A 27,680-nucleotide genomic window follows, 5' to 3' on the forward strand; every position below is an offset into this window, starting at 1 on the left:
ATACATATTTAATTTTGTCACAGGCTATGACATTTTTATTAGCTATTTTGCTGACTTCACCAAGAAGCAAGAGGTGTCTGAGGCAGGAGGCAGTGCTGGATCAGATACATTTTAAAGGCAGGAGAAAAATCTGTGATGCCGTTTGGTTCCTAGCCAGTTGTACAGTGATGTTTTGTGCATTCTGCAAATGAAGATAGTTGTCTTTACAAATAATACAGTCAAAGTGATAACTATTTGATTAAGCCTCACAGAGATTGCAGGTAGGAAGATGATTTAAAGGTGCTTTGTAGAGAGTGTTTCTGAGAGTGCCATGGTATCTGAGCTGAGGTTCTGTATGATTAACATAAGCTTCCCTCTCCCTTATCTGGTTTGCTTATGGATCATAGAGTATATGCACAGGGAGTGGAGTGCACAGCTGTGTTCCTGATAAGCTGTGGCACATGGGATGACTGTAAAGTTTACAGTGATAGCTTGTATGTTGCACACAAGAGATTTAAATTAAATATGAGAAAATACTTCTTCGCTCTGAGGGTAACACAACACTGGGATAGATTGCGCAGGGAGGTTGTGGAGTGTCCAAACCTGGAGACATTCAGGACCTGCATAGGTTATTCCTGTCAAACCAGCTCCTGGGGGATCCTGGTCTAGCAGGAGGGTTGGACTAGATGATCCTCAGAGGTGCCTTCCAACCTCTTACTATTCTGTGATTCTGTGTGCATGGCTGTTTTCTACCTGGGTTTGCAGTTTTGATGAGATTTATGGACTTGTAACTTCATTTGACTGTGGTTGACACATTTAAGCAATTCAGACTCTTCTTTCTACTACATTTTGATTTCCTTATTTTTCCTGTATTGGTACTGAAGAAGATACAGAATTACTCTGAGGTAAAGAGCTCAGGTCTTTGACAGTGTGTGTATTCAGCAGAGGTAGTTATGAAGATACTGGCTGAGGGGTTTTTCCCTCTTCAGACTGTATCTGTAGGTCTTCAGTTCTGTTCTCTATGTAGCTCCTTTTGACTGTGTTACTTTTCAGAACTATTTATTAATTTTATTATGTAGGACACTTGAGTGCAATGTGAATGAGAGAAAAATCATATGTTAATGTTGATTTCCTGTTTATTTAGCAGACTGTTGGTTATGATGCTGACACTATTTGCAAAAGGGCCTGTGTTTCTAGTAGTCTTAATGTTGAACTTCTAGTGTGTACAGGTAGTTGTGGTTGTTTTCTCATGGTAGAGGATAATGTAGTTTTGATGTTAGTGTTGGAACAGGGGAAAAGAGCCCCTAACATTTATTCTTTCCCTTTTTGTTCTTCTCCTTAACAGTAAAAAGAATATACGAAAGCAACGGATGAAGATCTTATACAATGCAGTACTGGAAGCTCGAGAACCAGGCACAGGCAGAAGGCTCTGTGATCTCTTTATGGTTAAGCCATCCAAAAAGGACTATCCAGACTATTATAAAATTATCTTGGAGCCAATGGACTTGAAAATGATCGAGCACAACATCCGCAATGATAAATACGCAGGGGAAGAAGGAATGATTGAGGACATGAAGCTCATGTTCCGAAATGCAAGGCATTATAATGAGGAAGGTTCCCAGGTACAGTTTTGGTGTATCAGTTATGTTAGGATGGTTTTAACTTTGACTGTTATTCACATTATTTTTGACAATTGTTTATTGAACTGAAACAGAAGTAAGACTTTTCTTTCTTGTTAGCCACACTTGTTCCTCCACTACAAAGAATTGTTTCCTAGCATATTTTAAGAAAATAAGCTAGTTTCTGAATTCTCATTATTCATCCTCATTTAATCACATGAAGATAGTTACATGGTTACAGTCATCACCATGTGATTTGGAGCTCAGAACCTCTGAGAAAGGGATGCCTTAATTGGAAAGGAACCAGCTTTGTTTTCATGGAAGTGTAGAGTGTGGGAGGTCAAACTAAAAAACCTGGCTTGCTTTGTCTAGCAAACAGAGTCTGAAAGGAATATCTTTATCACTTACAAATATACTGTAGGACATTTCTATATTGTGATGTGTCTCAGCCAGCAAGCATGATGTCACAACATCATGAAGAGTTGGTGGCAAGAAACCTCAAGCTCTTTCTGAAGAGGAATTTGGTCAGCTACTGTGCAGGACTTTATGATGAGGTTGCATTCAGTGGGGTTGAATTTGAAGTACCAGGAGGACTGTTTCAGTCCTGTGTACCTTGATGGAATCTCAATAATTCAAGAGATAATTAATTGCTCAGCAGAATAATTTGATGAGGACTTTGCATAAAACAACTGCCCTTGCCATTTTGTAGTCTTAAAACTAGAAATGCAGTGAAGCTGGATAATTTATTCAAGTTTTTTTCTCTCCCTGGTGTTCAACGGTTCTGCTCACCTGTATAAGTCTATTGAACGTGTACATCTGAGAAATAAGCCCTTCTTTTTAATTGAGTATTTGATTTTGCATTCAGCTTTTTCAAAATAACATTTAAATGTTTCTTGGGGGCTAGTTCTAAACTAGTCAAAACACAGTAAACCTTGGTTTGTTTTTTGATTACTTTACTGATTAATAGGTATACAATGATGCCCATATGCTGGAAAAGATCCTTAAAGAAAAAAGGAAAGAACTGGGACCCCTAGCTGAAGATGATGATGTTGCATCCCCTAAACTAAAGCTAAGTAAGGCAACCTCATACATTGCTGTGCCTCATTTCAACATTTATGAAAACCCAACAATACAGATTAACAGATCTTCCTTTTGGATTATAAGACATGATATGCAAATTTACATTGATATGCAAAATAGAATTATATTTTCAAAATCATTACAGCAATGATGTGTTTGTATGTGTTTATAATATAATGTAGTTGTTGCATATAGTGATGTCTAAGAAAAGTAACTTGGAATGAATAAAACCTAGGAATGTTTGGAATCACTGACATTTTGTTGTGTTATCTAAATATCAGATGCTGCACTGTGTGCTCAATAACAATTTAAAAACTTAATATATGCTATTGGAATTGCTTACAAGTAAGTTTCTTCTCAAATTAAATAAAGGTCTTAATTTCCCTGGTCAAATCTCTGGGGTTTCTACAGAATGATAAATGTGAGCTTTATTTGGAAAACTATTGAAAGCCTTAAAAATCACAGAAGCAAAATTTCCAGCCATGTTGGCTCCTGCAGCTGTTGCCCTTACAAACTGTTTGCTACCACTCAGGTCTTATGTCCCCTTAATATGTGTTCAGAATTTAGCAAACTGAGATGGATAAAATTGCACAGAAAAGTTTAAAGAAAATAACTTCACACAGCCTTCTTGAAAATAGAAATGTGCAGCTCTTAGGTTAGGTACAGGTAGGAGAGAATTCCCAGGCAGAGACCATGCAGTACAGTAACAGAGATCCTGAATTAACCAAAAAGTAAAGCTAATCTGATTGAAAATCCCATGGGAGGGCTTATTTTACATTTTACCTGTAGTAATCCTCTCTGATTTGTTATAAACCTGTCATAAAGGAATCTGATAATATTTAGGATGTGTAATAGAAAACAGCCTGTGATGACTGGAATTGTAACTGTTGAAGAAAGACATCAATGTAGAGCTAGTAAGACCAAAATGAATTTGGAAGAGTTATTACTAACAGGAGGTAGGGGAAGATGTTTTCCATGCTGAAGTCTGGAGACCTTCACCAGGTGGACCATATAAGAACATAGGACTCTGTGCCAAAAATAATATTTAAAAAATAGATTAATACAGTTATGAAAAAAAAGGAAGAAGCAACTTGGGATTTTCTGCTTATACCATGAAGTGGTTCTTCAATAAGCAATTCTCCTACGGACAGGGGATGGACAAGTGTGCAAACTCTTTTTGTAATGACTGTTTGTTTGTTTGTTTGTTTGTTTTCTTTCTATTTTTGTCTGCTTAGGTAGAAAAAGTGGCATTTCTCCTAAAAAATCGAAATACATGACTCCAATGCAGCAGAAGCTGAATGAGGTGTATGAAGCAGTTAAGAATTACACGGATAAGCGGGGCAGGCGGCTGAGCGCCATCTTCCTGAGGCTGCCATCTCGGTCTGAACTTCCTGACTACTATGTAACCATTAAAAAGCCCGTTGACATGGAAAAGATCAGAAGTCATATGATGGCAAATAAATACCAGGATATTGATTCCATGGTAGAGGACTTTGTGATGATGTTCAACAATGCTTGTACATACAACGAGCCAGAATCCTTGATTTATAAAGATGCTCTGGTCCTGCACAAAGTTTTGCTTGAAACTCGGAGAGAAATAGAAGGAGATGAGGATTCCCATGTGCCCAATGTCACCTTGCTAATTCAGGAACTTATTCATAACCTTTTTGTATCTGTTATGAGCCACCAGGATGATGAGGGCAGATGCTACAGTGACTCCTTAGCAGAGATTCCTGCTGTTGATCCCAGCTTCCCAAATAAGCCTCCACTGACTTTTGATATTATCCGAAAAAATGTTGAAAATAATCGTTACAGAAGATTGGACTTGTTCCAGGAAAATATGTTTGAGGTGCTGGAGAGGGCAAGGAGAATGAACAGGTGAGTGAAGCCATATTTTCCAGGTGTACTTTGTCTTTTCACATGAGTGTTGCATGTTAGTGTTAGGCAAAAGCTGTTGGTTTTTTGTTTGTTGGTTTTTTAAGGTATTTGCTTTCCTTGTATGGATGTTTAGAAAAGTAAATCACAAAACCTCCATCAAGTCTTCAGTGAAGTCCTTGAAAATAAGGAAAAAATTAGTTTTCTGCCATGAGATAATTTAATCTTCCAAAGGCACAACTCATGAAAACCAGGTTTATGCTAACTTTCAAATTTAAAAAATTAAGAGGAGGAGCTGTTTGCTGACTGCTCGACTAGTGGATTACTCTTTGAGTTCTCACATTTCTATGAGTTATTGTAATATTTTGCAAAGATTGGGAACACTTGCAACTTTTTGCAGTTTGACTTGAATTAGGTAGAGCACTTGGGGATGTGCAGGTGAAATCTTGACTCTGAAGAAGGGGGATGTAAAACACAATATTAGAACTTAAGTTTTCAGAAGTTAACAGACTGTAGAGGCTCAGTGGCAAGTAGTTTAGGTTGCAATAAGTTACATTTAATTTTTCTGGTATTTCAGCACTAATGTATATGAAAGTACTGTTTTAGGTAAACTGTAATAGAAACTGACTGCAGACTAGGAAGTGGGGGATGACTTCTTATGAGTAAGCCCAGAAATCTCTTGGTAGAGTGAAGCTTTAGATTTATCACTAAGTGTGGTGATTGATGTGTGTTTAGACTCCTGTTTGACTCTGCAAAAACTATGGCTTTGCCCTGTTGTATATATTTTTGTACAGGACTGATTCAGAGATTTATGAGGATGCAGTTGAACTTCAGCAGTTCTTTATTAAAATTCGAGATGAACTTTGTAAGAATGGAGAGATCCTTTTGTCACCTGCTCTCAGCTATACCACCAAGCATCTTCACAACGATGTAGAAAAGGAAAAGAAGGAAAAGCTGCCCAAAGAAATAGAGGAGGATAAACTCAAAAGAGAGGAGGAGAAGAGAGGTAGTTATGTTATTTTCATTAATTTTAAATGTATTAACTGGAAAATGTACCTATGCATATAATGTGTGCTCTGCTGTTGCTGCAGCATCGCCTCCTGAAAGGACCTTTATAATCTGGTTGTCCACCAAGGGTCTTGTATTTTAAAGTTATGAGATATTTCTTATATTTTGATCCTTGTCAGCCGTAGCAAACAGGTTTAAAAAAAGAGAAATGTAGGTAGGTACTAAGCATATAGTAAACTCTTTAATCAGGTTACTTTGGGGAACCAGTAGGCTTATTTCAAATATATTATAGAAGAACAGGTTTTTTTAATGTAGCTTTCTGCTAATAATAAACTCAGCAATGACTTTTGCAATTGACCCTTCAGTCATTTCCTTTTTGACAAATACTGGTTTCATGAGGTGCTGATGGTGTTATCTATGATCATGCTTTTAGCACTGCTGAAGAAATGGTCTCTAAGAAAGCCTTTTGCATTTCTTACTTGGCCACTGTGAGTGTGAAGAGGAATGGGCCTGCACTGCTTTGAGGTGCAAGAGACCTCCTGTGAAGATCATCTGTGTTTCACAGTTCCTGACTGTTCTGTCCATATAACTGTTGTGGAGCTTGTCCAGAGGAATTAATAAAGCTTTCTAATTACTCCTTTCTGCAGATGGGAGCAGAGCTGTTAGCTCTTTGCCCTTGACTTGTCTTTCTAACATGGTTTATATTCCCATGTAACAGTAACGTCAGCATTAGTCAAGTCTGCTTGCTTCATCCAGGCTCAGTGTTATAAAGGGACAACAGCTGGGATGCCCTTTCTCTGTCTTCCTTTGAGAGCTAAAAACACCAAAGAAAGCAAAACATGCCTTTCTGAAAGCTTCTGAGCTCAGTGCTGTCACTGAGTTCTTCTTCACTCCCTGGGAGAGCTCAATAAAATTCAGCTGAGGAAGGGAAACCCAACCTTCAGCATCACCTGTAGCAGCAAGGTGACAGCACAAAACACACTTACACCTTCCTTCATGCTGGAAGTCAGTGACAGGGACACATCAGTTATCCCATGGCACTTCTGCACTCAGCAAAGGGTGGAGGCATTGACATTAGCAATCTTGGTAACTGGGAAACATGGCATTGCTGACATCTATTTTTCCCTTCCTGAAATAAGAAGCTGAAAAGAGTGAAGACTCTTCTGGATCAGCTGGGCTGTCAAGCTTGCATCGGACCTACAGCCAGGACTGCAGCTTCAGGAACAGCATGTACCATGTAGGAGACTACGTGTACGTGGAGCCTGCTGAAGCCAACTTGCAGCCTCACATAGTCTGTATTGAGAGGCTGTGGGAGGACTCAGCTGGTAAGGATGTCTTTGCTATAGGAAACCAATGTAGAGAAACTTCTCCTTTAAAACTTCCAGTTTGAGCTTTTTCTGCATAGATGTTACTTGTTTTCTTTGCAGAGTATGTGTGGACTGGTGAGTACTTTTCTTGTTTTCGAGTTGCTTTGTTCTGAAGAATATTATAAACATGAAGTTCTTGGATTAGCACATGGCTTTTTAATACAGTAGGTAGTGAGCCTTATGGCTTCCCCAGGAGATAAATTGCATCAGCAGGTCCAAGAATCAGTGAAACAAGTCCACATACCACAGATCCAAACCAAAAAATTAAGGGAATAATCAGCAAATAATATCCAGATAAAGAGAGCAGTTTTCTAAAAATTCTAATGCATTGACTGTAGGGGGAGTGGAATAAGTTACAGAGAAGGGCCAAGATCAAATGTTTTCTCCTAATAGCCTGTCCTGATCACTCAGTTGGATGCAGGATGTTTGGGCAGATGCACCATTAGCCAGTTGGACATTTCTTATGTTCATTTGTCTGTGATGGAGAAAGTGAATGGCAGTGTTTATTCCAGTCTACAGAATACAGATTTTCTTTGATTTAAAAACATAGTACATATATGCATACATAGGTGACTTCTTTATAGATAATTGTTAACAATTTGAATTTGTCACAGTGTCACATGGAGTAGTTCTTAAAAAACTTGAAAACCCAGTTATCCAAGGTTCTTCAAACAATCAGGTGATTGTTGTGTAACCTATGAAGCCATCTCAGGGCCTGAAAGTCAAGGTTTATAAATAAGAGCAGATTTCCCCTTTGTTTTGCTGAGTCAGATTTTACTGGGGTTTGTCAGGCTTTTTAAGCAACCCAGTTTTCCTCGACTGAAACAGTCGAGCAATCTTGTCCTGTTTTAAAACAGTTTACTGTCAGTATAAATTACTACTTGGCTATTTGATTACTCACTCAATCTGCAGTTGTTTTTTCTTGCTCGTGCACTGTAGAATACGACATTTTCAATATTTTTCTCTTTCTTTCTCCATTCTCTTTGTTGGTGTTTCTATTCTTTAAAGGAGAGAAATGGCTCTACGGCTGTTGGTTTTATCGACCAAATGAAACCTTTCATCTTGCAACACGAAAATTCTTGGAGAAAGAAGTTTTCAAAAGTGACTATTACAATAAGGTTCCTGTTAGCAAAATTTTAGGCAAATGTGTGGTCATGTTTGTCAAGGTGAGAAACTATTCAGACTAATTTGTTAAGCAAATAATACGTTCTCTCCTATTTTGTTGAAGAACTGTAGGCATTCTAACAGACACTTTTTTCTAGTACATAAATACAATTATTTGCTCCTTTGTACTCTTTATATTCTTCATTTAATTAATGAGATATCTAGTTCACCCAAGTGATGGTATTTCCCAATGCTGTTTGATTTGTTGAATTATATGATTGTTAGCTAACTAGCTAACTGATTTTTCAGAGTGTATAGTAGAGAAATTGCAGGTAACTTTTTAAGTGTTCCCATAGAAGCCTGTAAATTTAGATTTAGTAGAGGGGGAGACTTGAATGGCTTGGTGACAGAATGAAGTCTTTAATTTCTGTCTCATTTGACTCCACATCTTTGCGCTGAGTTTTTTTGGCTTGTTTGCAACAAACCTGTCTCAGTCAGTCGGTTTTTCTGAAAGCTGTGTGTTTGTGTGGAGCAAAATGCTACAGGTGCTGAGTATGTGGATTAGTATCATGGTAATACATTGATGAGCATGGAAGTTACTCTTTTATGACTTGGTGGTCATGCCCTCTTTCCAAGTCAAAACACAAAAATATTGTAAATATGGTTTTAGGCTGCAGATCTTGTCATTTTAAGGTATCGTTTTTGTAAACAAATGAAAGCTGGGTTTTCTCACCTCTAGTGAATTTAGCTTCTCTAAGGATTTCTTTCTGTTTGCTTTTAATTTTTAATATAACTTGGATGTCAAACTGAAAGAAAATAACTCAGCAGAAAGGCTTTATTAGTCTAAAAATGTTTGTGCTAGAAACATGAAAAATACAGGAAGCGTGAGAGGGAGTTCACTGTGTGTCTGTGAGGAATCTGTGTGTGTGTTGCTGAAATATGTCATATTTTTTCTTCAATCTGCAGGAGTATTTTAAGTTGTGTCCTGAAAACTTCAGAGATGAGGATGTCTATGTCTGCGAGTCACGTTATTCTGCAAAGACAAAATCTTTTAAAAAGATTAAATTGTGGACTATGCCAGTAAGCTCTGTAAGATTTTTCCCACGAGATGTGCCCCTGCCTGTGGTCCGTGTTGCTTCTGTCTTTGCTAATACAGACAAAGTAGATGAGGAGAAACATGGTGAAACATTGGAGGACAGTAAGGTGGGAGAAAGTATCCATCTTGAAAAGGTAGGTAAAATAGCAAGAGGAATACCAGTTATGTGTGACAGATAAAGGATGACAAAATGTGAGCCCTCAGGACTTGTTTCACAGACACAATAAAATATAAATAAATGTTTCTTTTATAAATCATATTACAGACATTTGCAAATAAATACAAACAAAACATCAATAGACCAAACAGAATATAAACTGTGTAGATATTTGCTACAACTTTGCTACAAATGCTTTACTGTAATCATAGGAAGGGGTTAGGATGTTGGTGGTTTTTACAAAAAGAAAGTTACAAAAGAAAATTACATTTCTACTGTAAAACTTGCCTTAAGCCTAAAGAATCAGTAGAACTAGAAGTCTTAATTTTGGTTCATGGCAATGTGATAATGCTTTGTTATGCAGTATTTCAGTGAAATAGTAGCTAGGCAGCAGTAACCAATACAGAATATTCTGTTGTTTGTGTCCTTTTTATGGTTGATAACTGAGTGGTTTATTGTTGAGTTGCCCAAGAATATTTCTGTCCAATGTATTGGGTGAAGCGGTTTATTGTATTTGGGGTCATAAAAAAAGTATTAAAATTAAATTGAATTAAGTTTATCTAAGAATAAATTTAGAGCCATAAAAAATAGACTTGGAGTAATCAAATAAATAAATTTACAATGAGTTCTTGCACAGAATACTCCACACATGAATTGTCAGCTTTCATCAGGCTCTTAGTATGTAGTATTGTATTTATTTACATTATGGCAAAAGAAGTTCCATGTAGAGAATAAGAACTTTTAGGGACTTCTAGTTCCTCACCTTCTGTTTTTATGAAAACATGCCCGTGTTTTCACTGGCTTCCTGAAATCCTAGCCTAAAAGGTAAAATGAGGCACAATGTGAGTTTTGACTAAAAATTGAGAAATTAAGTAGAACAAATAGTATGAATTTGTAAATAATACACGAAGTGCTTGTATTACTCTATATAAGAGCTGAATCATTAAATTTCTGTGTATATTAACTTGGCTATATGCTCAGGTCTTGGCTCTTAAGCATGTTACTGTGCTTTAAAACAAACCATCAAAGCAAGCTGACAAGGCTTGGCTTGTCCAGTTAACGTAGAACAAAAAAGGACCTGGGAATTCCTGTTCTGCCAAAGTTGCAGCTTAGTGAAGTAGCAGAGTTTGTGACATACATGGAGAGTATCTTTGGCTTTGCTATTTCATTTTTAAATTTCAAGATCTCTCACTTTTGTGTGTATAGCTCTGTTCGTGTGTACTTATTATTGGTAACATGAAGATAGAGCACAGTCTTTAACTTGCATCTGGCATGTTTGTATTTATGCTTGGTTTTACTTCTTCCACCAGTTTCTAAATGTGTATTCTTCTGCAGGACAAAGAAGATGTTCCAGTTGAAATGTCCAATGGAGAACCTGGTTGCCATTACTTTGAACAGCTCTGCTACAATGACATGTGGCTTAAGGTTGGGGACTGTGTCTTCATAAAATCACATGGGTTAGTGCGACCTCGGGTGGGAAGGTAGGTGTAACTTTTTTATTTTTGTCTATAAAAGTAACCTGGACAACAGACAAGTTTGTTTCAAAAAGTATAAAAAAGAATGGGGAAAAAAAAGTCTTCTGAAGGAAGTTAAAAGTCACAACCCTTACTAGGTTGAGGTAGAAGTTTATCTGCCTAATAAAAAGGTAATACACTCATATAGTTGGAATTCATAGTACTGTTCTGTACTTGCTTTTCATTTGCAGTCTTCCTGAACAACCTGCTGTGTCCAGCTGTCTCATTTAGGAGGGGTGGACTTTTCTTAATGTTAGTGGTTTGGTTTTCTTTCCAGAATTGAAAAGATGTGGGTGCGAGATGGAGCTGCCTATTTCTTTGGTCCAATCTTTATACATCCTGAAGAAACTGAACATGAACCAACTAAAATGTTCTACAAGAAGGAAGTGTTTTTGAGTAACTTGGAGGAGACCTGTCCAATGACTTGCATTTTGGGTAATTATTAACAACAATGGTCACTCTCTTTCTTTACTTATACAATCTGAAGTGATTTATAGTTATGTGTAGGCTTGATCCAAAGTATGTTTTTTTCTCATATTGAGCAGGTGAGGAGAGATTGATCAGACCATGTCTCATGTGCATACCTGTCTTGTGGGCATGTAGTGAGAATTTTCCCAATGCAGAATCTTTCTTACCATAAAGGAATTACAGTTATGATATCAAAGTAAACGTTGTCTGCAGCAAGAAACAGAAAACTCCATTATTCTCACTTATTAATGTAAATTATTCCAGTATGTGTTATCTGTAAAGTCAGTCCAGTAGGAGGTTGAAATTGAGTTTGTTGCAGAAGATGGTGTCTACTACGTACTTCGTTTTGTGGTTATGGGGTCATGCTAAATGTAGGTAGCTGAGTAGTGATCCTGAGGTTTTGTTACTTCACAGGTTTTCTTGTTCTTTCAAAAAGAAGCTGTGTTAATTTCTTCTGGGTTTCTCACAAGTGGCATTATTTAGCACGGATATAAATTGGTGTGTTTTCCATAATTCCACCAAATCCTGGGAATCGTCCAGTCTTAGAAGACGGGCAAAAAATTGAGTTTTCACACTTTCTGTAGATCATCTGCAAGTGTGGCTGCCTTCTTACCCAGCTCTTTCATCTCTGCAGGGAAGTGTGCTGTGCTGTCCTTCAAAGATTTCCTCTCCTGCCGACCAACAGAGATCTCTGAAAACGACGTTTTCCTTTGTGAGAGCCGCTACAATGAAAGTGACAAACAAATGAAGAAATTCAAAGGGCTGAAGAGGTTTTCTCTCTCTGCGAAAGTTGTAGATGATGAAATATACTATTTTAGGTAAAAATGCAACGGGAATGTGGGTGGGTGGGGTTATGTGAGCCACCCTTCTATAATGTGGTGGACTGCCCCTGGTTGGCAGCTGAGCCCCCACCCAACCACTCCTGCACTCCCCTGATGCAGGATGGGGGAGGGAATTGGAAGGGTAAAAGGAACAAAAACTGCTGGGACAAAAGATAAGGTCAGTTCAAAAAGTGTAGCAAAGCTGTACAGGCACACAAAGCAAAATAAGGAATTGTTATTTCTACTTTCTGTGGGACAGCAGATGCTTAGCCAGTTCCTGGAAAGCAAGACCTAAGTATACATAATGCTGGTCCCAGCAGTCATAGATGTAGGAGAAGATGAATTTTGACTAATCACACTGGAAGAAGTCCAGATAGCATCAGTCTTTTCATAGTCTTCATATCAATGGAAGTTTTCTTTTTTTTTCTCCTGACTTCTGTTAAAGTTGTTACATTATCAGTTTGTTATATTATCTTGGTAGTTGTCAGAATATTTAAATCCTCAGTATGAGTAACAAATAGCTTCCTAGTTGGTGAACATTTTTATTAATAAAAATATTAAGTTCTAGCTAAGAAAATTTAAAATATAAGGAAGATACGGTGTTAAATGCTTTTTGTTGCAGAAATGAAAAAATTGATGCACTTAAATCCCCTTCTAACTCATAAAATAAATCCTTCTTAGTGAGTGGCTGTAATTAAACACTGTATCTGAAGGAGGCCTACAAGAAAGCTGGGGAGGGACTTTTCACAAGGGCATGTGGTGATAGAACATGAGGTAGTGGTTTTAAACTGGAAAAGGGGAGATTTAAGTTAGACATCAGGAAGAAATTCTTCAGTGTAAGGGTGGTGAGACACTGGAATAGCTTGCCCAGGGATGGTGTGGCTGCTTCAGCCCTGGAATTGTTAAATACCAGGTTGGATGGGGCTTGTAGCAGCCTGGTCTAGTGGGAGGTGTCCCTGCCCATGCAGGGGTGGGGTTGGGACTAGATGAATTTTAAGGTCCCTTTCAACCCCAAACCATTCCATGATTCTATGATTCCATGGTTCTATGATGGCACTGAATGATTTCTGCTCAGTGTTCTGAAAGGAGGAAGCACAAGCAGCATCCTGAATCACCAGTGTTTCTGTGTTGCTCAACAATGAGTTTATTCTCATCTGCTTTTTGTCTTCCTACTGTACCTTTCAGAAAACCCATTGTTCCTCAGAAGGAGCCATCTCCACTACTGGAAAAAAAGATTCAGCAACTAGAAGCAAAATTTGCTGAGTTGGAAGGAGGCGATGAAGACATGGAAGAGATGGGAGAAGAGGAAGGTGATATGAATGAAACACCTTCTATGCCTCAGCTTCAGACCCCACTAGCCAGTGATTTGGATATAATGCCTTATACTCCACCACAGGTAAGGATCTTCCTTGAGAAACTTTAAACTTTTATAGTCCACATTCTTTCACCAGCAAAATAAACAAACATTCACATTTTGTCACACGGAACAGATACATACTTCACTTCACACATCTGTGGAATAAATATCAGTAATATCAACCCTTTATATGAAATTTTAAAAGTTTGGATTGTAGGGGTTTGATTGTAATTCTCAGTTTATGTAGTGCCCATTTTTAACCTGGTCCTTAAATTTTGAATAGATAGAATTTTGGATGTTATGGTTTTGCAAAATTTTTAGGAATTGCTGTGCATCATCCTCAAAGGAAAAAGCCACCTTTTCAGTACTGAGTTACCACTGTCACCTGGAAATAAGAACTTGTTAAAAAAGTTGGAAGAACTGGGTGTACTAGAAGCTGTAGTATTAATTTGCTGATAAATGGATAGAAACATTTTTTGCTAGTGGATTAAACCAGTATTAAATTGACTCATCTCATCCAAGCTACTGCCAGAATTGAAGCGGCGATGGGAATGGCCTGCTGGGAACAGGAGGGAGTTTCAGACCCGTGTGAGAAGCAATGTGGGTTTCTGCTGCATTAAGTTGACTGTGATGACACCCTCGTTGGTAGCTGAGGAAAGAATGTGACCTCTAGACAGAAATAATTGTCTTTGGATGTCATGAGTTGATCAAACTGAAAGCTTCAGCTTGGTCTGACTGTGGTTTTTGCCATTTGGGCAAACCACCAAATATATTTTCCTCTGCAAGGTTGTGTCTCTGCTCTTAATTTTAATGTGTTGAGTGAAAGTTGCAGAGTTTTACAACTAGAAGGCATGTCATCAGCATTCATTAACCAATTAATATAGCGCTTTAGGAAGGAGATGGTAACTTTTATAAATCAGAATATTACCATTGTTAAGCATGGCATCTGCCAAGAGCAATTTAAATAAGGATCATTGAACATGAAAATTGTCAACATAGAATTGTAAGATGTTTTTGTTGGAAAGGACCTTAAATTTCCAATCCCCCTGCATGGGCAGGGACACTTCCCACTCAACCAGGTTGCTCCAAGCCCCATCCAGGCTGGTCTTGAACAATTCTAGGGAAGGGGCATCCACAGCTTCCCTGTCCTCAAAATGCCTTCTGCTGCATTCACTCTCTGTTGATCTCCTTTGCTTTCTGTCTTTCTACACGGCTGTGTTTTGCTCAAATTTCCTTGAAGTTTTACTTAAATACTAATATATAATATCTCTTTAAAAAGCAGGTTTGATAGTTGCATTATTTTATTTAAATTGTTTGTAACAGGACCATCTTGCAGAGTTTACAGAATAACTGATGAGAAGTCAGGGTCGTTGGATATATTCAACACGTGTGTGTATACTTTTAGGCAGAGGTGAACTCTGAAGTCTAGAACTTGTAGTAAAAACCAAACCAAAACACCACCAAAAACAAATAAGGAAAACAGAAAAAAATCAATAGCAACACATGCTCTTGTGAATGCTAAGAAGTGAGTGATGATACACAAGTGCCCTGGCAGGTTCCTCATGCTGCTGGTTTTGAAAGAAAAGGCATATTATGCCCAACCTGGCATTCAATGTACAATTTGAGTCTGATGGAGACATAAGTAACATATAGTGGAGAAATAAACTTTCTTCTTCACATTATCTGTTCTATTTATGTCCATAGTGAAAAGTGTATTTTAAAACAAAGCTTTTTAGGTAAAAGGCATGTGTGTTTGCTTCATGTTCTTTTAAATGCATAGAATTTTATTTAACAACCGTTAAGCCCCAGAAGTTTCAAACTTTTTGTTTTCTTCTGGTGACAAATAAGCTCTTACTAGACCTAAGGATAAAAGGAGTCAAGACAAGTGAATATATGGTATTGTGGGGCTTGAAAAATAGATGCTGCTCTCCTGCTGCAGTCTGTTGTGAACTAAGTTGAACCTAAAAAAGAAAAATATGTTGAACTTTCATTTTTGCATATTTTTTGCATTAGCAATATGGCTGAGAATAGGCATAAAAGGGAATCCTGGTTTATTTCTTTTCTTAACATATTTGCTACCTGCCTCAAGTGGAAAAGATTCTGTTCATTTAAAAATGGTTGCTTGGGAAATAAAAAAACCAGACAAAACAGAAAATACAAGAAGCAAATTCAGAATTCTTACATTTTCTTGAAGGCCTGTTTGCCCTTCCAAACTGATGGCTTTTACATTAGATTACTGTTATGAAAACTATTGCAAGCATTATAAAGGCAAAATCACCTGGGAAAATTGTGGCTATGTAAGTGCAGATATATAAGAGGCCAAACTCATCATTTGATTTTCCTGTTTCTGAATTGAGAACTCCCCAAGCCAACATGGGCCTGCCTGAGGAGCCAGGATGGTTTGTATATGCCCTGTGTGCCATCCCACAACCTCCATGGAGTTTTCTTCTTCCTCCATTTTAGAGACAAACCTGGAAGACTTCCTCCCAGACAGACAAGTGTTGGCTTTAGGTTCATGATGGAAACATTAAGGGTGGATTTTCACTTGAAAATTAATAGAGTGAAGTTTGGAATGATACACTTCAGTTTAGGAGCTGCCATGCTTAAATTGATGATCAAGACTTGTAAAGTGTCTTGGTACCACTGAGGCTTTGTTTTAGCTGAGGCAGAGTGTTGAAATGCAGGACTCGAAGTGGTCAGGAGAAGGAAGGAGTTAGTAAGGTGGCCAGAATTTCAGGATAGGAAGAAAACAGTTACATGTATTTTTCCAGGAATTTGGCAACAAGTACACTTCTCAAAATGTGAGAAATACATAATGTTCAGAATATGAGAAGGCCTTTGGAGAGTTGTATCATGGTGATACATTTTTGGGCCTTCCTGAACAGAGTATGGGTAAATTATGGTCTCCTGTGACATGCACAGGTGGAAAGAGCCTTCAGAAAAGGGGGTTCCAGCTGCAATATCTCAATAGTTGTCAGAATAGGTTAATTTTTTTGATGGCTGGAGATACAAAGGAGCTCTCAACAAGGGCATCTATCTAAGGGAAAAATGAAAGGAGCAGAATTTTTGTTACCTATTGGCATATAGAATGTGATGTGAACCTGTTGTGCAGGTGGACTTTGGCTTTTGCAGTGAGAAATAGCTTCTTATGTAATGTGAGGTGAACACTAGAAAGAAAGGACAGTCTGGCAGGCAAAATAGAGAGCCCTTATGGATTAGAAGAGTTGGAAGATGGAGACAAGGGGTTAGAGGTTGCAAAGGCCCAGGAAGAAATGAGGAAGCATTTTCCTAAAATGTGCCATAGCAAATAAAATGTTTTTCTCAACTTGTGCTGGCAATATTTCTGAACAGGATATTGGATGAGATCTGTGGCTTGTACTCTCATGGCCTTCCAAATAGTCACTTATTTGCTACTCAGCCTCTCTTAGCTCTCTCATTCAGTTTGGAAGGATTTCAGCTAATAGTATGCATTCTGTGTTGTCTTATGGAGAATTCTTTGAAGCCTCTTTTATAAAGGTGGCATTATGTCTGGAAGGGTTGAAAAACATCAGAACATTGTGAGTTTCTTTTTTTTTTTTTCCTGTTTAATTTTCACAAGTGTGTGCATATGTTCTTGTTGTGCATCAGTAGGAGAAACAATTTTTCTTTAGGGGCTGTAGGGTTGTATGGTCCTTGTCCAAAAATGTTAAAGAGAAATGCAGGCATATTTTAAAATGCTGGTTCTTACAGCTCTGAATATTGTATGTCAATAAACTGCTTTTGTGCACTTGTGGTCATAACTGCTTTTTCTCCCAGTCCACTCCCAAGTCTGTTAAGGGCAGCACCAAGAAGGAGGGATCAAAAAGGAAGATCAACATGAGTGGGTACATCTTATTTAGCAGCGAGATGAGAGCTGTGATTAAAGCTCAGCACCCAGACTACTCCTTTGGAGAGCTCAGCAGGCTTGTAGGAACTGAATGGAGAAACTTGGAAGCAACAAAGAAAGCAGAATATGAAGGTAAATAAAAACTAAGATGCTAAACTCCTTTCTGCTTTCTTACCTTTCTCTGTTCGTTCATTACTGTTATTCAGATGGCAGATTTAATAAAAGAAGATATTTATATTTGTGTTCTGGACGTACCTTAAAGAGAAGTTCATATTGAGAGATGACAGAAGAGGAGCAAAGAGCATGTTTATGTTTTGTAGTGCATTACTGATAATTTAAATATCTTTGCCACAAAGAACTAAATGAACAAAGATCAAGAAAATGGGGACAATGTAGAAGTAAAGGGGAATGAAGCCTGTAGGCTGGAACTCAGTTGAAAAAATGGTTTGTGAAAGTTTCTTTAAAGGAAGACTGGGGGGAATTTTGGACCAGAAGCTTTTCAGAGCTGTAGTGAGAGGTAAGAAGACTTATAGTGAAGTGGGAAAAAGTTCTTGGATTAACAGTGCTTAGAGTCCTTAAAAGCTTTGGTAGAATAAAAATCAAGAATGCAGAATCTGTTATGGTATTGTGAGTATGACCTATTGTTCAGTCTCAGTATTAATCAACTATTGTAACTGATTTCGTTGAGAGATTTCATATCCTGAAGTAAGCCTAGGAATATTTCATAGACATGAAATACTTTAGACCTTTTTCTCTTACTTTCTTTCTTTCCTACTGATACTGGTCATTTTGTTTCTTTATCTGATTAAAATAAAATACAAATGATCCTTAACAGCAGGTCCTTACCCAAGCCACATACATTGGCTTACCATCTGTAGCTATTCCTCTAGTTAATAATGTGTTAACACTTTTAATATAAAGCCCATTTTTTAAAAGCAACTGTTGCAATTTTATTGTAATAAAATATTGCTTTGGATTTCTTGGAAATACTGCTAGAAAAGTTTCAACGCCCTAGAAAGTTATTGCCCAATGAATATATAATTTTGCTGTTTAAAAATGAAATTGGATAGGTTTTCTGCACACTGACAACTTAAAGGCAGCTTTGATCTTCCACCTAAAAGTTTGCATGCTGTCACTTTCCACCCTCAGCTGTCTTGGTCCTTTCTGACTTTGCAGTAGTACCTCTGCAATTCTGGAGAGTAACATAGCAGCACTCAGCTATGTGCAAGTATTCTTTGCAGATGTTGCAGAGGGAAATGGTAATACTTTTTCTTTGTTAAAGTACTATGGCTTTCCTTTTTTCCCATTGTAGTTTCCTTTTACTCCCTTCTAGGTGCATGTGGTGGCTTTTTATTGACAGATCCCTTCTTCCAGCCTAATCCTTAAGCAGCAGGAAGGCTCTCACATGCTCGCTTCCTAGCTTAGAGCAGCTGATCTCTTGCATTTCTGCAGGAAGAAAGCTGTAACAAAATGGTAGTGACAGTGTCTGTCCACTGTGCTAATGATTGCCTACGTGCTTCCATTTTAATCCTCTTTTCTCAAAATTTTCCCATGCTTTTTTGTTTTGGGCTGCAGTTTCACTGGCTTGCTGTCTGCCCGGAATGAGAATTTTATTTGGTTTTGAGGGGTTGGGATGGGGTTTTGAAGTGTCCAAAGTGTGTTTGCTTACCATGTATGAGAGGAAAGAAACTCCTTTCTTTCCACAGCAGTGAGTCAAAATTCGCATGCACCAGGGAGCAGGGAACAGGTGTCATTGGACACCTCAGTGAAAAAGTGACTTTCCATGTTCTGGTGAAAAGTAGTTGGCATTTGAGATCCATTTTGACACGGAAAATTTCATTTGGTGTATGTGCAGCGCAGTAGTTGTGTTTTTAGCAACAGTTGAACAAAGAACAGGCTACATCAGAAATGTCTATAGACAAACTGCACTGTGAAAACTTCTCAAAATGGAATAAAATAATGCAAAGGACTGAGGTAAAGGCCTGTTTTAAAGAAAAGCTCTGTTCAAAGCAGAAAGTCTCTTTCCTGTCTCTTGAGATGTGTTGGAAATGTTATTTGAATGATCTCAAGTCCTGGCCTAAATGATTTGGGTTTAGTGTTGAGTAATAAGGAGGATGCTCAAGGCTGAACTTCTAGATGCCTTCTACATTTCCCCTTGGCAGCATTGTTTCATCTGTTAGTTCTGTGGTAGTCACGGCATGGATAGAATCTAGGTAGAAGTTCAAGTACTGTCCTCCATCAAGTCCTTCTTCAAAGCTCAGCACCCAAAAGGCTGATAAAAATCAACATTTAACAATAATTTCTCATTCATCAGTCTCCAAAACTTTTGCTTTTGTCTGACCATTTTCTTTTATCTGACCAAAAGTAGGTAAGAGTCAGAACAACTCCTTCATCTCTTCCCCAAATGCTTGCTCTGCTCTGAAGAGGATTATCTCATTTTTCGACTTCAGGATCCTACCTTTAAATGTCTTGTCTGTTTTGTGCTCGATCACACATGATGTCTGTAGTAAACTTAGGATTTTCTGTGCGTCGTCATTGCTTCCTGAAATGACAGAAGTGAAAAGGAGGGAAATGCCTTTGGAAATGAAACTGGTCTTTCATTGTATGAAAGTAGTGCTAGAAGCTGCACGAACAGGTTCTACAGGAGAGAAATGCATGCTAGACTTTTGAAGTCATAAACTAGAGGAAAGGAGTTATGTTGGCAGGATGCATAACTTAATCTCCTTGATGAACATCTTCTTAGCCTTTGTTTGACAGAGGACCTTGATTGCTGTTTTGATGGCAGTTTTCATCTTTCACCAACTGCAAGAGAACTCCTAGCCATGCATTTGAGTGTTATTAAAATGTGCTGGAGATGTCTGCTGCATTCATTTATTCTTTGTTGTTCCTCATTGCGTCAATCAGAAACAATGTTCAGAGTAAACAAATCAGCCACTTGCATGCCCCCAGAGCACCTTGAGTGTGCATTCAGTTTATCTCCTTTGTTTGCTTGAGTTGTTGTTTTTTGTTTTTTTCTTTCTTCTTCCCATGACCCTTTGCCCCTCCCTTGATATCAAATTGTCCTCTGGTCAGATTCTCCTGCAGTAGATCTTTTGTTCTTGCAGTCACAGTGAGAAACTTGATTGAGATAATGACCAGATTCATCGTACAAAGGACACACATGACCTCCAGTGAGCAGCACAATGTGAGTTAGACATCTTCAGAAAGAAAAAAAAAAAAAAAAAAGGGGAAAAAAAAAAAAAAGATAAGTAATACCTCAAAGGGGGTCAAAATGGGGAAAACAACAGAAGGAGGCAGAGAAAAATATTTTTCATTCATCAAACTGCTGCTTGTTATGTTCCAAACACTAAGGACCTATCTACACAAGGGAAACTTTGCAAATGCTTCCCGACTTTGCCACCACTTTTCAGCTGCATCAGTAGTAAATACATGGGGAGCCCAAGAATAGATGGGCCAGTGGCTGGCACTGCTCTCTGCTATTTTTATCTTACTTTGGGGCACGTCTGATAGACGTGGTGCTTAAAAATTCCCCACAGCAGCTGGTAGTAGAGCAATGTGAGAGCTGCCAGCCTTGGCTGTAACTGGTTTAGCTGAGCCAGTGGTGTCAAAAGAGGGAACATTTTGCCATGTTTTCCTGGTGCAGACTGAGCCTAGTGCTGGACTGCTGCTTCATGTTGGTAACACTGGTGTTATTATCAAATTTGTTCTTTTACTTTTTAAATTTTTTATTTTATTATTTTATTTTACTTTTTTAAGAAAAAGATAAAACTCTGTGGAATATTTTTCATGAAAGGTACTCTAAAAGTCTTAGCTGCAGCCACATGAAATCAAATCATATGCTGTATAAAACAATTCATCCGTTCTACTTTATATTTGACTAAACTATGCCAGTGTTTTACTAGTCCTTTTTAATGAACAGATAATATTTTGAAATTCTGGGTTACAAAACAGAACTGAAAATCTAAAATACTTTTACAGAGCGGGCAGCTAAAGTTGCTGAGCAGCAGGAGAGAGAGCGAGCAGCACAGCAGCAGAATTCCTCCCCCCGGGCAGGCACTCCTGTCGGGGCTCTTATGGGGGTGGTGCCGCCACCAACACCAATGGGAATGCTCAATCAGCAGTTGACACCCGTTGCAGGTAAAACGTAGGAGCTATGACCATTTTTTCCTCATCCACTATATCAACCCCCTTCATAACTCTGAACACTCTCTTGGGTCACTTTGTTCTTAGGGAAGGACAAGCTCAGCCTCTTCAGTCTTTCTTCGTGATGAGTATAAGTAGCCACAGCAGTAGCCTGCTGGTCCCACGTTACTTGCTCCAGGAGTGAGTAGCCCGTTGAAAATGCAGAAAAATGCACACTCCTTGTGCAGTAGTCTTGTTCTGTTTGTGTGCAGTCATGTTTATTCAGTCTGCTTTGCAGAGGTCATGTTTAGCCCTGCTGTGGCAGGAATGGAGTGAGCTAAATACTCTTCTAGTGCATGCAGTGTCAGTGGAAGTGCAAAAGTAGGAGGCAAATTATTTATTTTTTTTTTATTGTCAGGAAGAGGCAAACAGAATCCAAACCAGATCTTAAATCCAAGCAAAAGCTCTAGAGAATTGCGGATTACACACTGATAAGTAGAGCAGACTAAGATCTAGAGCCCTTGCAGAAACAAATACAAAATGTTGGTGATTGTTAGGATAGAACTCAGCTTGGAGAGCTCTTCCAGGAGGTCCCAGTTGCTTGGTGTTGTGGTTGTTACCAGTTGTAATCTGACTGGAGTTGAGAGGGAGTGTGCTCAGAGTAAGCATTTGCAGTGTCAGCTCTGAAGACAGTGTAGTCCACTGGAGATTCTTGTATGGGAATCAGCCATATGTTGGTGAGAAAATGAATTAAGTATCACCTGATAGGGAGTTTTCCTTCCCCATTTCTAATTACCTAATTAGATTGCTTCAGTCAAGGTCAAAGTAGTGCTGAGTAGGTAAAAATGCATGGTTGAATGGTTTTTATTTTGAGGTTTGGGGACAACTTTCCCATAAGGCATTCCAGTTATTCCATTTATTCTTTTATCATTTCTCTTTTTCTTTCCTGCCTCCCAGGCTGTGGCCATATAGTAGAGCTGGCAGCCTGGAGCATTTTTCATCACAATTTTGTTGGGTTTTTTCATTTTATTCCTGATAATTTTCCTCTGAACTGTTTGCCGTTGGTGTGTGTTTATGTGTATGTTTACACATATCTGTGCATATATTAAGGAAAAAAGGAGTTTTCCAGTGCTGATCTTTTTTGTGAATAACCAACTTCAGTCTCCAATATGTGGAAACATCATCTTCTCGTGGTTGTGTTTTCTTGGTTTGGTTCTTGGTTTTTTGGCATTGAGTCACTTTGCCAATTATTTGGAGGTAGGTGTTGATGGGCAGTAATAACTGCTGACACTTTCTTAAAACTTCTGGGAATGTGCATTCTGCAAACTACACATGCTGGCTTACATCCTGCAGCAGCCTCCTCAAAAACAAGACCATCATCTTCTTCAAGTGGTTAGACATTCAGGTCTCTTCACTTTGGCATTTTGAAATATTTCCTTGAAGTGGCTGATCAAGTGAATCTTTTTAAACTCTTTCTATTTTTGTGTCTCATTCTAGAAACACAGTCTTTCATCTTTTAGTTTTCACAAGTCTTACTTAGAGGGATCTTACTCTGTTGAGACCTCTTTCACATCCCCTCCATCATTTGATTGCTTTTCCCTAGTTCGAAGAACTTCTCCATTGCAGAATTTCATAGAACTTCTTTATGGCCCGTGGGTCATGTTTCTTAGTCTGGATTCCTTCATTTCCAAGAGATTAATTTCTCTTGGAGCACAGCACTCAACTTTCTTATAAATTTAGGCATTACAGAAGTTTATTTAATCTGATGTTGTAGTAAAAAAAAAAACGGGAGAAGAGGTAATTTGAAAGACCTCACAAGTCACATCTGTGGGAGCTAGAAATAGCTTACCCAGGTTTATCAGTTTAAAATCAAAGCAGTAACTCACACATGGGATATGAAAGTGGCTGCTCGTGAAACCTGGTGATGAGCTACAAGAACTGATTTCTCATGGAGATTTGACGGCGACTTTATTAATCCGGCAAGTTTGGAGTGAGTATTTTATTTGGAAATGCAGAAATGATCTTTCATTATTGATAAATGTGGGTTTGTTTCATTGGAGGTTTTTGTCTCATTTTGGTTTATTTGTTTTCAAGCTTCAGAAGTGTATGTAAATGCCTTGAGGATGTGGTTGCAGCTTGGGGTGCACTGGAAATATCAGGCAGTAGCTACGGTGAAAAGCCCCTTTATTCTAGGGATGTTTTTGTTGGTTTTCTTCTTTCATTTTTCCCAAAGAAATATGGATTTCACTATTAATACAGAGGTACAGATGAGCTTCCAGATATTTGAAGTAGGTACCTAAGACCTATTAAGTAAGTGTCAATCTAGGTATCCTGTGGAAAATGAAAGTTTGAGGGAGATCAGTTCTTTATTTGCTCATTGTTTGCTTTGTGTAAACCTTTTGGAATTCCAGGTTTCTCACCTTTGTAACTCTTCTCAGGAAGTGATAAATTTAGCTTGTATATTTGAGCTACTTGATCCTGAGCTCGTGACACCTTTGTTTCCAGTCAGAGCTTGTATAACTTTTTGTCCAGTCTTATTGCAGAAACCCCTGTTCTGAAAGTTTCTTTTAGGAGTTCCTGGGAGTGTGGCAAAGACTGAGGAAGTAGTTTCTTGGAACAGAACAGAAACCCCAGCAATTTCACATTTCTAAACTTACCTCATCTCTCTAGACCTGCTTTTCTGTCCGCTGTCATCTTTTCATTGTCTTTCCAACACCTTTCCTTCGTTACCTGACAACACATCCATTTAAATTAAAAAGCCTAGAAGACAGGCACAGGATGAATAAGTTATGTTCCAGGATCAATAAACATAGCATGGTTTTTTGTGTAGGTTCACCTCATGGATAGCAGCAGACCTGAACCATCACCAGAATAATCTCTAAATTGTCTTCCCTCCCATGCAGAAAACTGAAGTTATGAGCAGCAACACAATACTGTGTTCGTCGGGTCATTGATTTTCCTATAAAGAGACCTTGAAAATGTTGTTAGTGAAATTCTGTAAGGGACTTCAGGGGCTCCTTATAAGTCCCTTTACTTCAGCATAGTGCCACAAGTGTAAGTCACTGCAGCTCAGCAGATCCAGTGCTGTCAAGTTGAAAATTCAATTTGCTTCTTTAGTTTATGATGGAGACAGTTTACTAAAAACCACCCCGGTCACTGCCATTAGTTTGAACTATGCAAATGTCACAGGGCTTTTGTCTGTTAATTTTGTGTATGCAACACAGAAAAATGTGTAGGTTTTTGGTTTTGTTCCAGTTGAGCATGGTCTCCAAGCTAGCCCGCATAGCAGGGCTGTACCTGGAGCTTGTGTAGTTAGTGTTGTATCTGTAATCTGTTTGCAGGTGGCAGAGCTTTAAGCTGAATTAAAGTTGCTTGCGTTAGTAACATGTAATTGTGGCTGAATTTACTCCTTCTGTGTTAACAGATCTGGATATTCGGCATTTATTGCCCCATGAGAAACATACAAATACACTAAATACTAATTCATCAGAAGTATAGTGTTTCATATTTATAACTTTTTATTTTTAATTTTTGTTCATTTTTGCAAGATACTAATTGTAGTATCGTCTTGCCGTACTAAAGGTGCTTTCTTTTTTTTCTTTTTTCTTTTTTTTTTTTTTTTCTGGATAGTGCATGTCTTACTGTGTAGATCATATTGCATGTTATTGATGCATGTTTGAAATTTGTTGTGTCCTTCAAGGCATGATAAGTGGCTATCCACCGGTGCTGCCACCTTTGCAGGGCCCAGTTGATGGCATTGTTAGCATGGGCAGCATGCAGCCACTTCACCCAGGGGTGCCCCCACCCCACCAACTTCCGCCAGGTATGCCAGGCATCCCAGGCATCCCACCACCCGGTAAGAATGTCATCCTCATTCACTCCTTATTTCATTTTCATGTACTTATCATTTAACTGGTTGTTACAGAAGTTGTCTGCACCTTGGTTTGGTCGTCGCTTTTGTTTCAGAACGTTGCAGGTTTGGTCAGCTGCAGCACCCCCAATGCACTGCTGAATATATGAGGTGTATGCAAAATGTTGGCAGAACAGCATGTCGGGTAAACCAGCAGGGAAAGGTTGCTGGAAAAACAGGACCCTGCTCCAGCAGCACTTTCTTCCAGCCAAAAACACCTGACAACTGTGCTGGAGTTTATCAGAGGTTTAGAAAGCTGAAATCCAGCCTATTCCTATGCTTATGTCATTTTAACAGCATACTTCCACTCCTTTTCTTATTTAAAGTGGGCTTATACTTGAAATATATTGCTCTCCTTCCTCATCAACCTCTTTTTCAGTGTGTTAATGTTTGTCAGTAGCCATGATGCACTTAAATGACCCTGTGAGCACTTAAATGACCCTGGTCATATAAGACCCTTTGGCCACTGGGACACTGACGTGTTACTATAAACCAGTGCTCCCATTAAACCTTGTTGATAGAACAGTAACTGGAAACATTTTGGGATAAGGTGAACTCCATAAATTATTGTGACTGAATTTTACATTGGTTATTCAGAACATATCTTTTGCACATTTGCTATTTTTTTGCCACACTTTTGGTGAAAAGTGGGGCTGAACAACTGAAACATTTTTCCAGTGTTAAAGCCATTAACACATTCCTGTTATGAGGAAGAATGTTCGTCTGCCCACTCATCCTGGTTTTGATGATTGTTTCAGTTTTTATCTCTGATAACTCATCTGCCTGTTTAAAAGGTGTACATCCTGTATGTTCAGCAGTTGAACAAGCTGTGAACAAAAGTGGTCTCGTTTGCACTTGCAACTGTGTTTATCAGAAGCTCTGTTAAGACTTCATCTGTATGTAAATAGTTTGCTTTGTTGTATTTTTTTATTTTTTTATTTTTTTAATTAAATAATCCACCAGAATTAGGCATGCAGGTTGCAGCTTCACTGGTGTGTAAGATTCACCATAATGTGTCACAGAGGGAGCAGGATCACAACTGTTTGTCTCTGAGCCTACACCCAGCTCAGCGAGGCTGTGAGCACACGTCAGCAACATATAAATGCTTGGGAGGTGAATCCAGGACAGTGCATATCTTCAAAGGGGTTTTCCCACTGGAGAAGTGGGCTGTGTGTATGGTGTTTAAAACTGTGAGGATATGGATTAGGGATAAAAAGAATGCCTGGGAATGGAGAACAGTGCATGAAGTGGTGCTAAATTGGTCTGGGTGGGCTAAAGGTGAAGCTACACTTGGATGCTGGAAGGATGCCCTCCTCCAGATCTCTTTGCTTTATACAAAAAAAACCCCATGCCATATTTCACAATTTGTATTACTGGTGTTTTTTCCAGCTCCTGACTTGCTGTTAATACAGAGGCATTTTAAATGGGAGCTGTCATCAAATGGAAAATGCATTCAAAATATGCTTTAGTGTGTAAAGTGCAGTGGAACATCTTTCGATCACTGATACAGAAATCTTGAATGCAAATTAAACCCTCAGGAAGAGCATAGTTTGCAGCTTTTCTGATGAAACAGTACAAGAAGTGGCATAAACAGAAAGAAAAGCATCAGCATGCATAATGTGCATTTTTTCCTGCAAAAGCATCTGTATTTCAAATATAGGCACTGCATGATTCTCATTTAGTTTTGTAAACTTTTGTATGTAAGATTGACATGGGTGTTACCTGCAGCACTCCATGCAATAGGTAAAAGCCTCTTAATGTGTTTGAGAAAAGCTAACAGGTTTTATTTTTTTGAAATTTATTTCAAATATTCATCAGTCTCATATCTAAGACTACTTAAGTTTAATCTGCAAGTTGCATTTTATAGTAGCAAGGTCTAACAGAATTTGTGCAATGGCTTCTATTTGCTCCTGCTATTGATGTACTTTGTGAAACTGAACACAAGGAAATACTCAGTGTTGCTAAAGCAAATCAGCATTTCCTTTCTTAAAGGATTCCTGAAGATCATGTCAAGATAAAGGTATATATCATAAATGAAAAAATACAGTGAGGAAGTCACTAACCAACATGATAAAAACCTCAAAGCCAAAAATTACTCACTGCATTTCTTTATTAAACTAATTAGACAAGCCACATATCAGTTTTTGGTACATGTCATGTTGGCTTTTTTTTTTTTTTTTCTTCATTCAGAAACTTCTAAAGTGTCTTTTTAACTGGGGAGAGGGGAATACTGAATGTCATAAATCACTTAAAAATAACTGTGAGCAGTGATATCAAAGTATGCTTTTTTTATTATAGAAGATGAAATAGGTATTTTTCACTACTCTGAAATAAGACA

At 38.3% G+C, this 27,680-nt stretch overlaps 1 protein-coding gene across 12 annotated transcripts in view; it reads left to right on the top strand.

The window, feature by feature from the left end:
• Positions 1 to 27,680, top strand: part of PBRM1 (polybromo 1) — a 62,568-nt gene that overhangs the window by 29,935 nt on the left and 4,953 nt on the right. For 6 of the 12 annotated variants that reach the window (XM_071755686.1, XM_071755678.1, XM_071755680.1 and 3 more), the window contains 14 exons: positions 1,325 to 1,601; positions 2,566 to 2,671; positions 3,914 to 4,556; positions 5,348 to 5,559; positions 6,701 to 6,886; positions 7,937 to 8,094; positions 8,999 to 9,262; positions 10,621 to 10,766; positions 11,077 to 11,234; positions 11,902 to 12,085; positions 13,274 to 13,484; positions 17,241 to 17,442; positions 21,289 to 21,447; positions 25,133 to 25,288. In XM_071755686.1, coding sequence (XP_071611787.1) covers positions 1,325 to 1,601; positions 2,566 to 2,671; positions 3,914 to 4,556; positions 5,348 to 5,559; positions 6,701 to 6,886; positions 7,937 to 8,094; positions 8,999 to 9,262; positions 10,621 to 10,766; positions 11,077 to 11,234; positions 11,902 to 12,085; positions 13,274 to 13,484; positions 17,241 to 17,442; positions 21,289 to 21,447; positions 25,133 to 25,288 — 3,062 coding nt within the window. Of the gene's footprint in view, positions 1 to 1,324; positions 1,602 to 2,565; positions 2,672 to 3,913; positions 4,557 to 5,347; positions 5,560 to 6,700; positions 6,887 to 7,936; positions 8,095 to 8,998; positions 9,263 to 10,620; positions 10,767 to 11,076; positions 11,235 to 11,901; positions 12,086 to 13,273; positions 13,485 to 17,240; positions 17,443 to 21,288; positions 21,448 to 21,540; positions 21,695 to 25,132; positions 25,289 to 27,680 lie in introns of those variants that run through there. The other 6 variants (XM_071755684.1, XM_071755685.1, XM_071755688.1 and 3 more) reach the window with 3 other exon arrangements.

Source organism: Heliangelus exortis, chromosome 12, assembly GCF_036169615.1.
Source record: "Heliangelus exortis chromosome 12, bHelExo1.hap1, whole genome shotgun sequence".
In the NCBI taxonomy this organism is placed as follows: Eukaryota; Metazoa; Chordata; class Aves; order Apodiformes; family Trochilidae; genus Heliangelus; species Heliangelus exortis.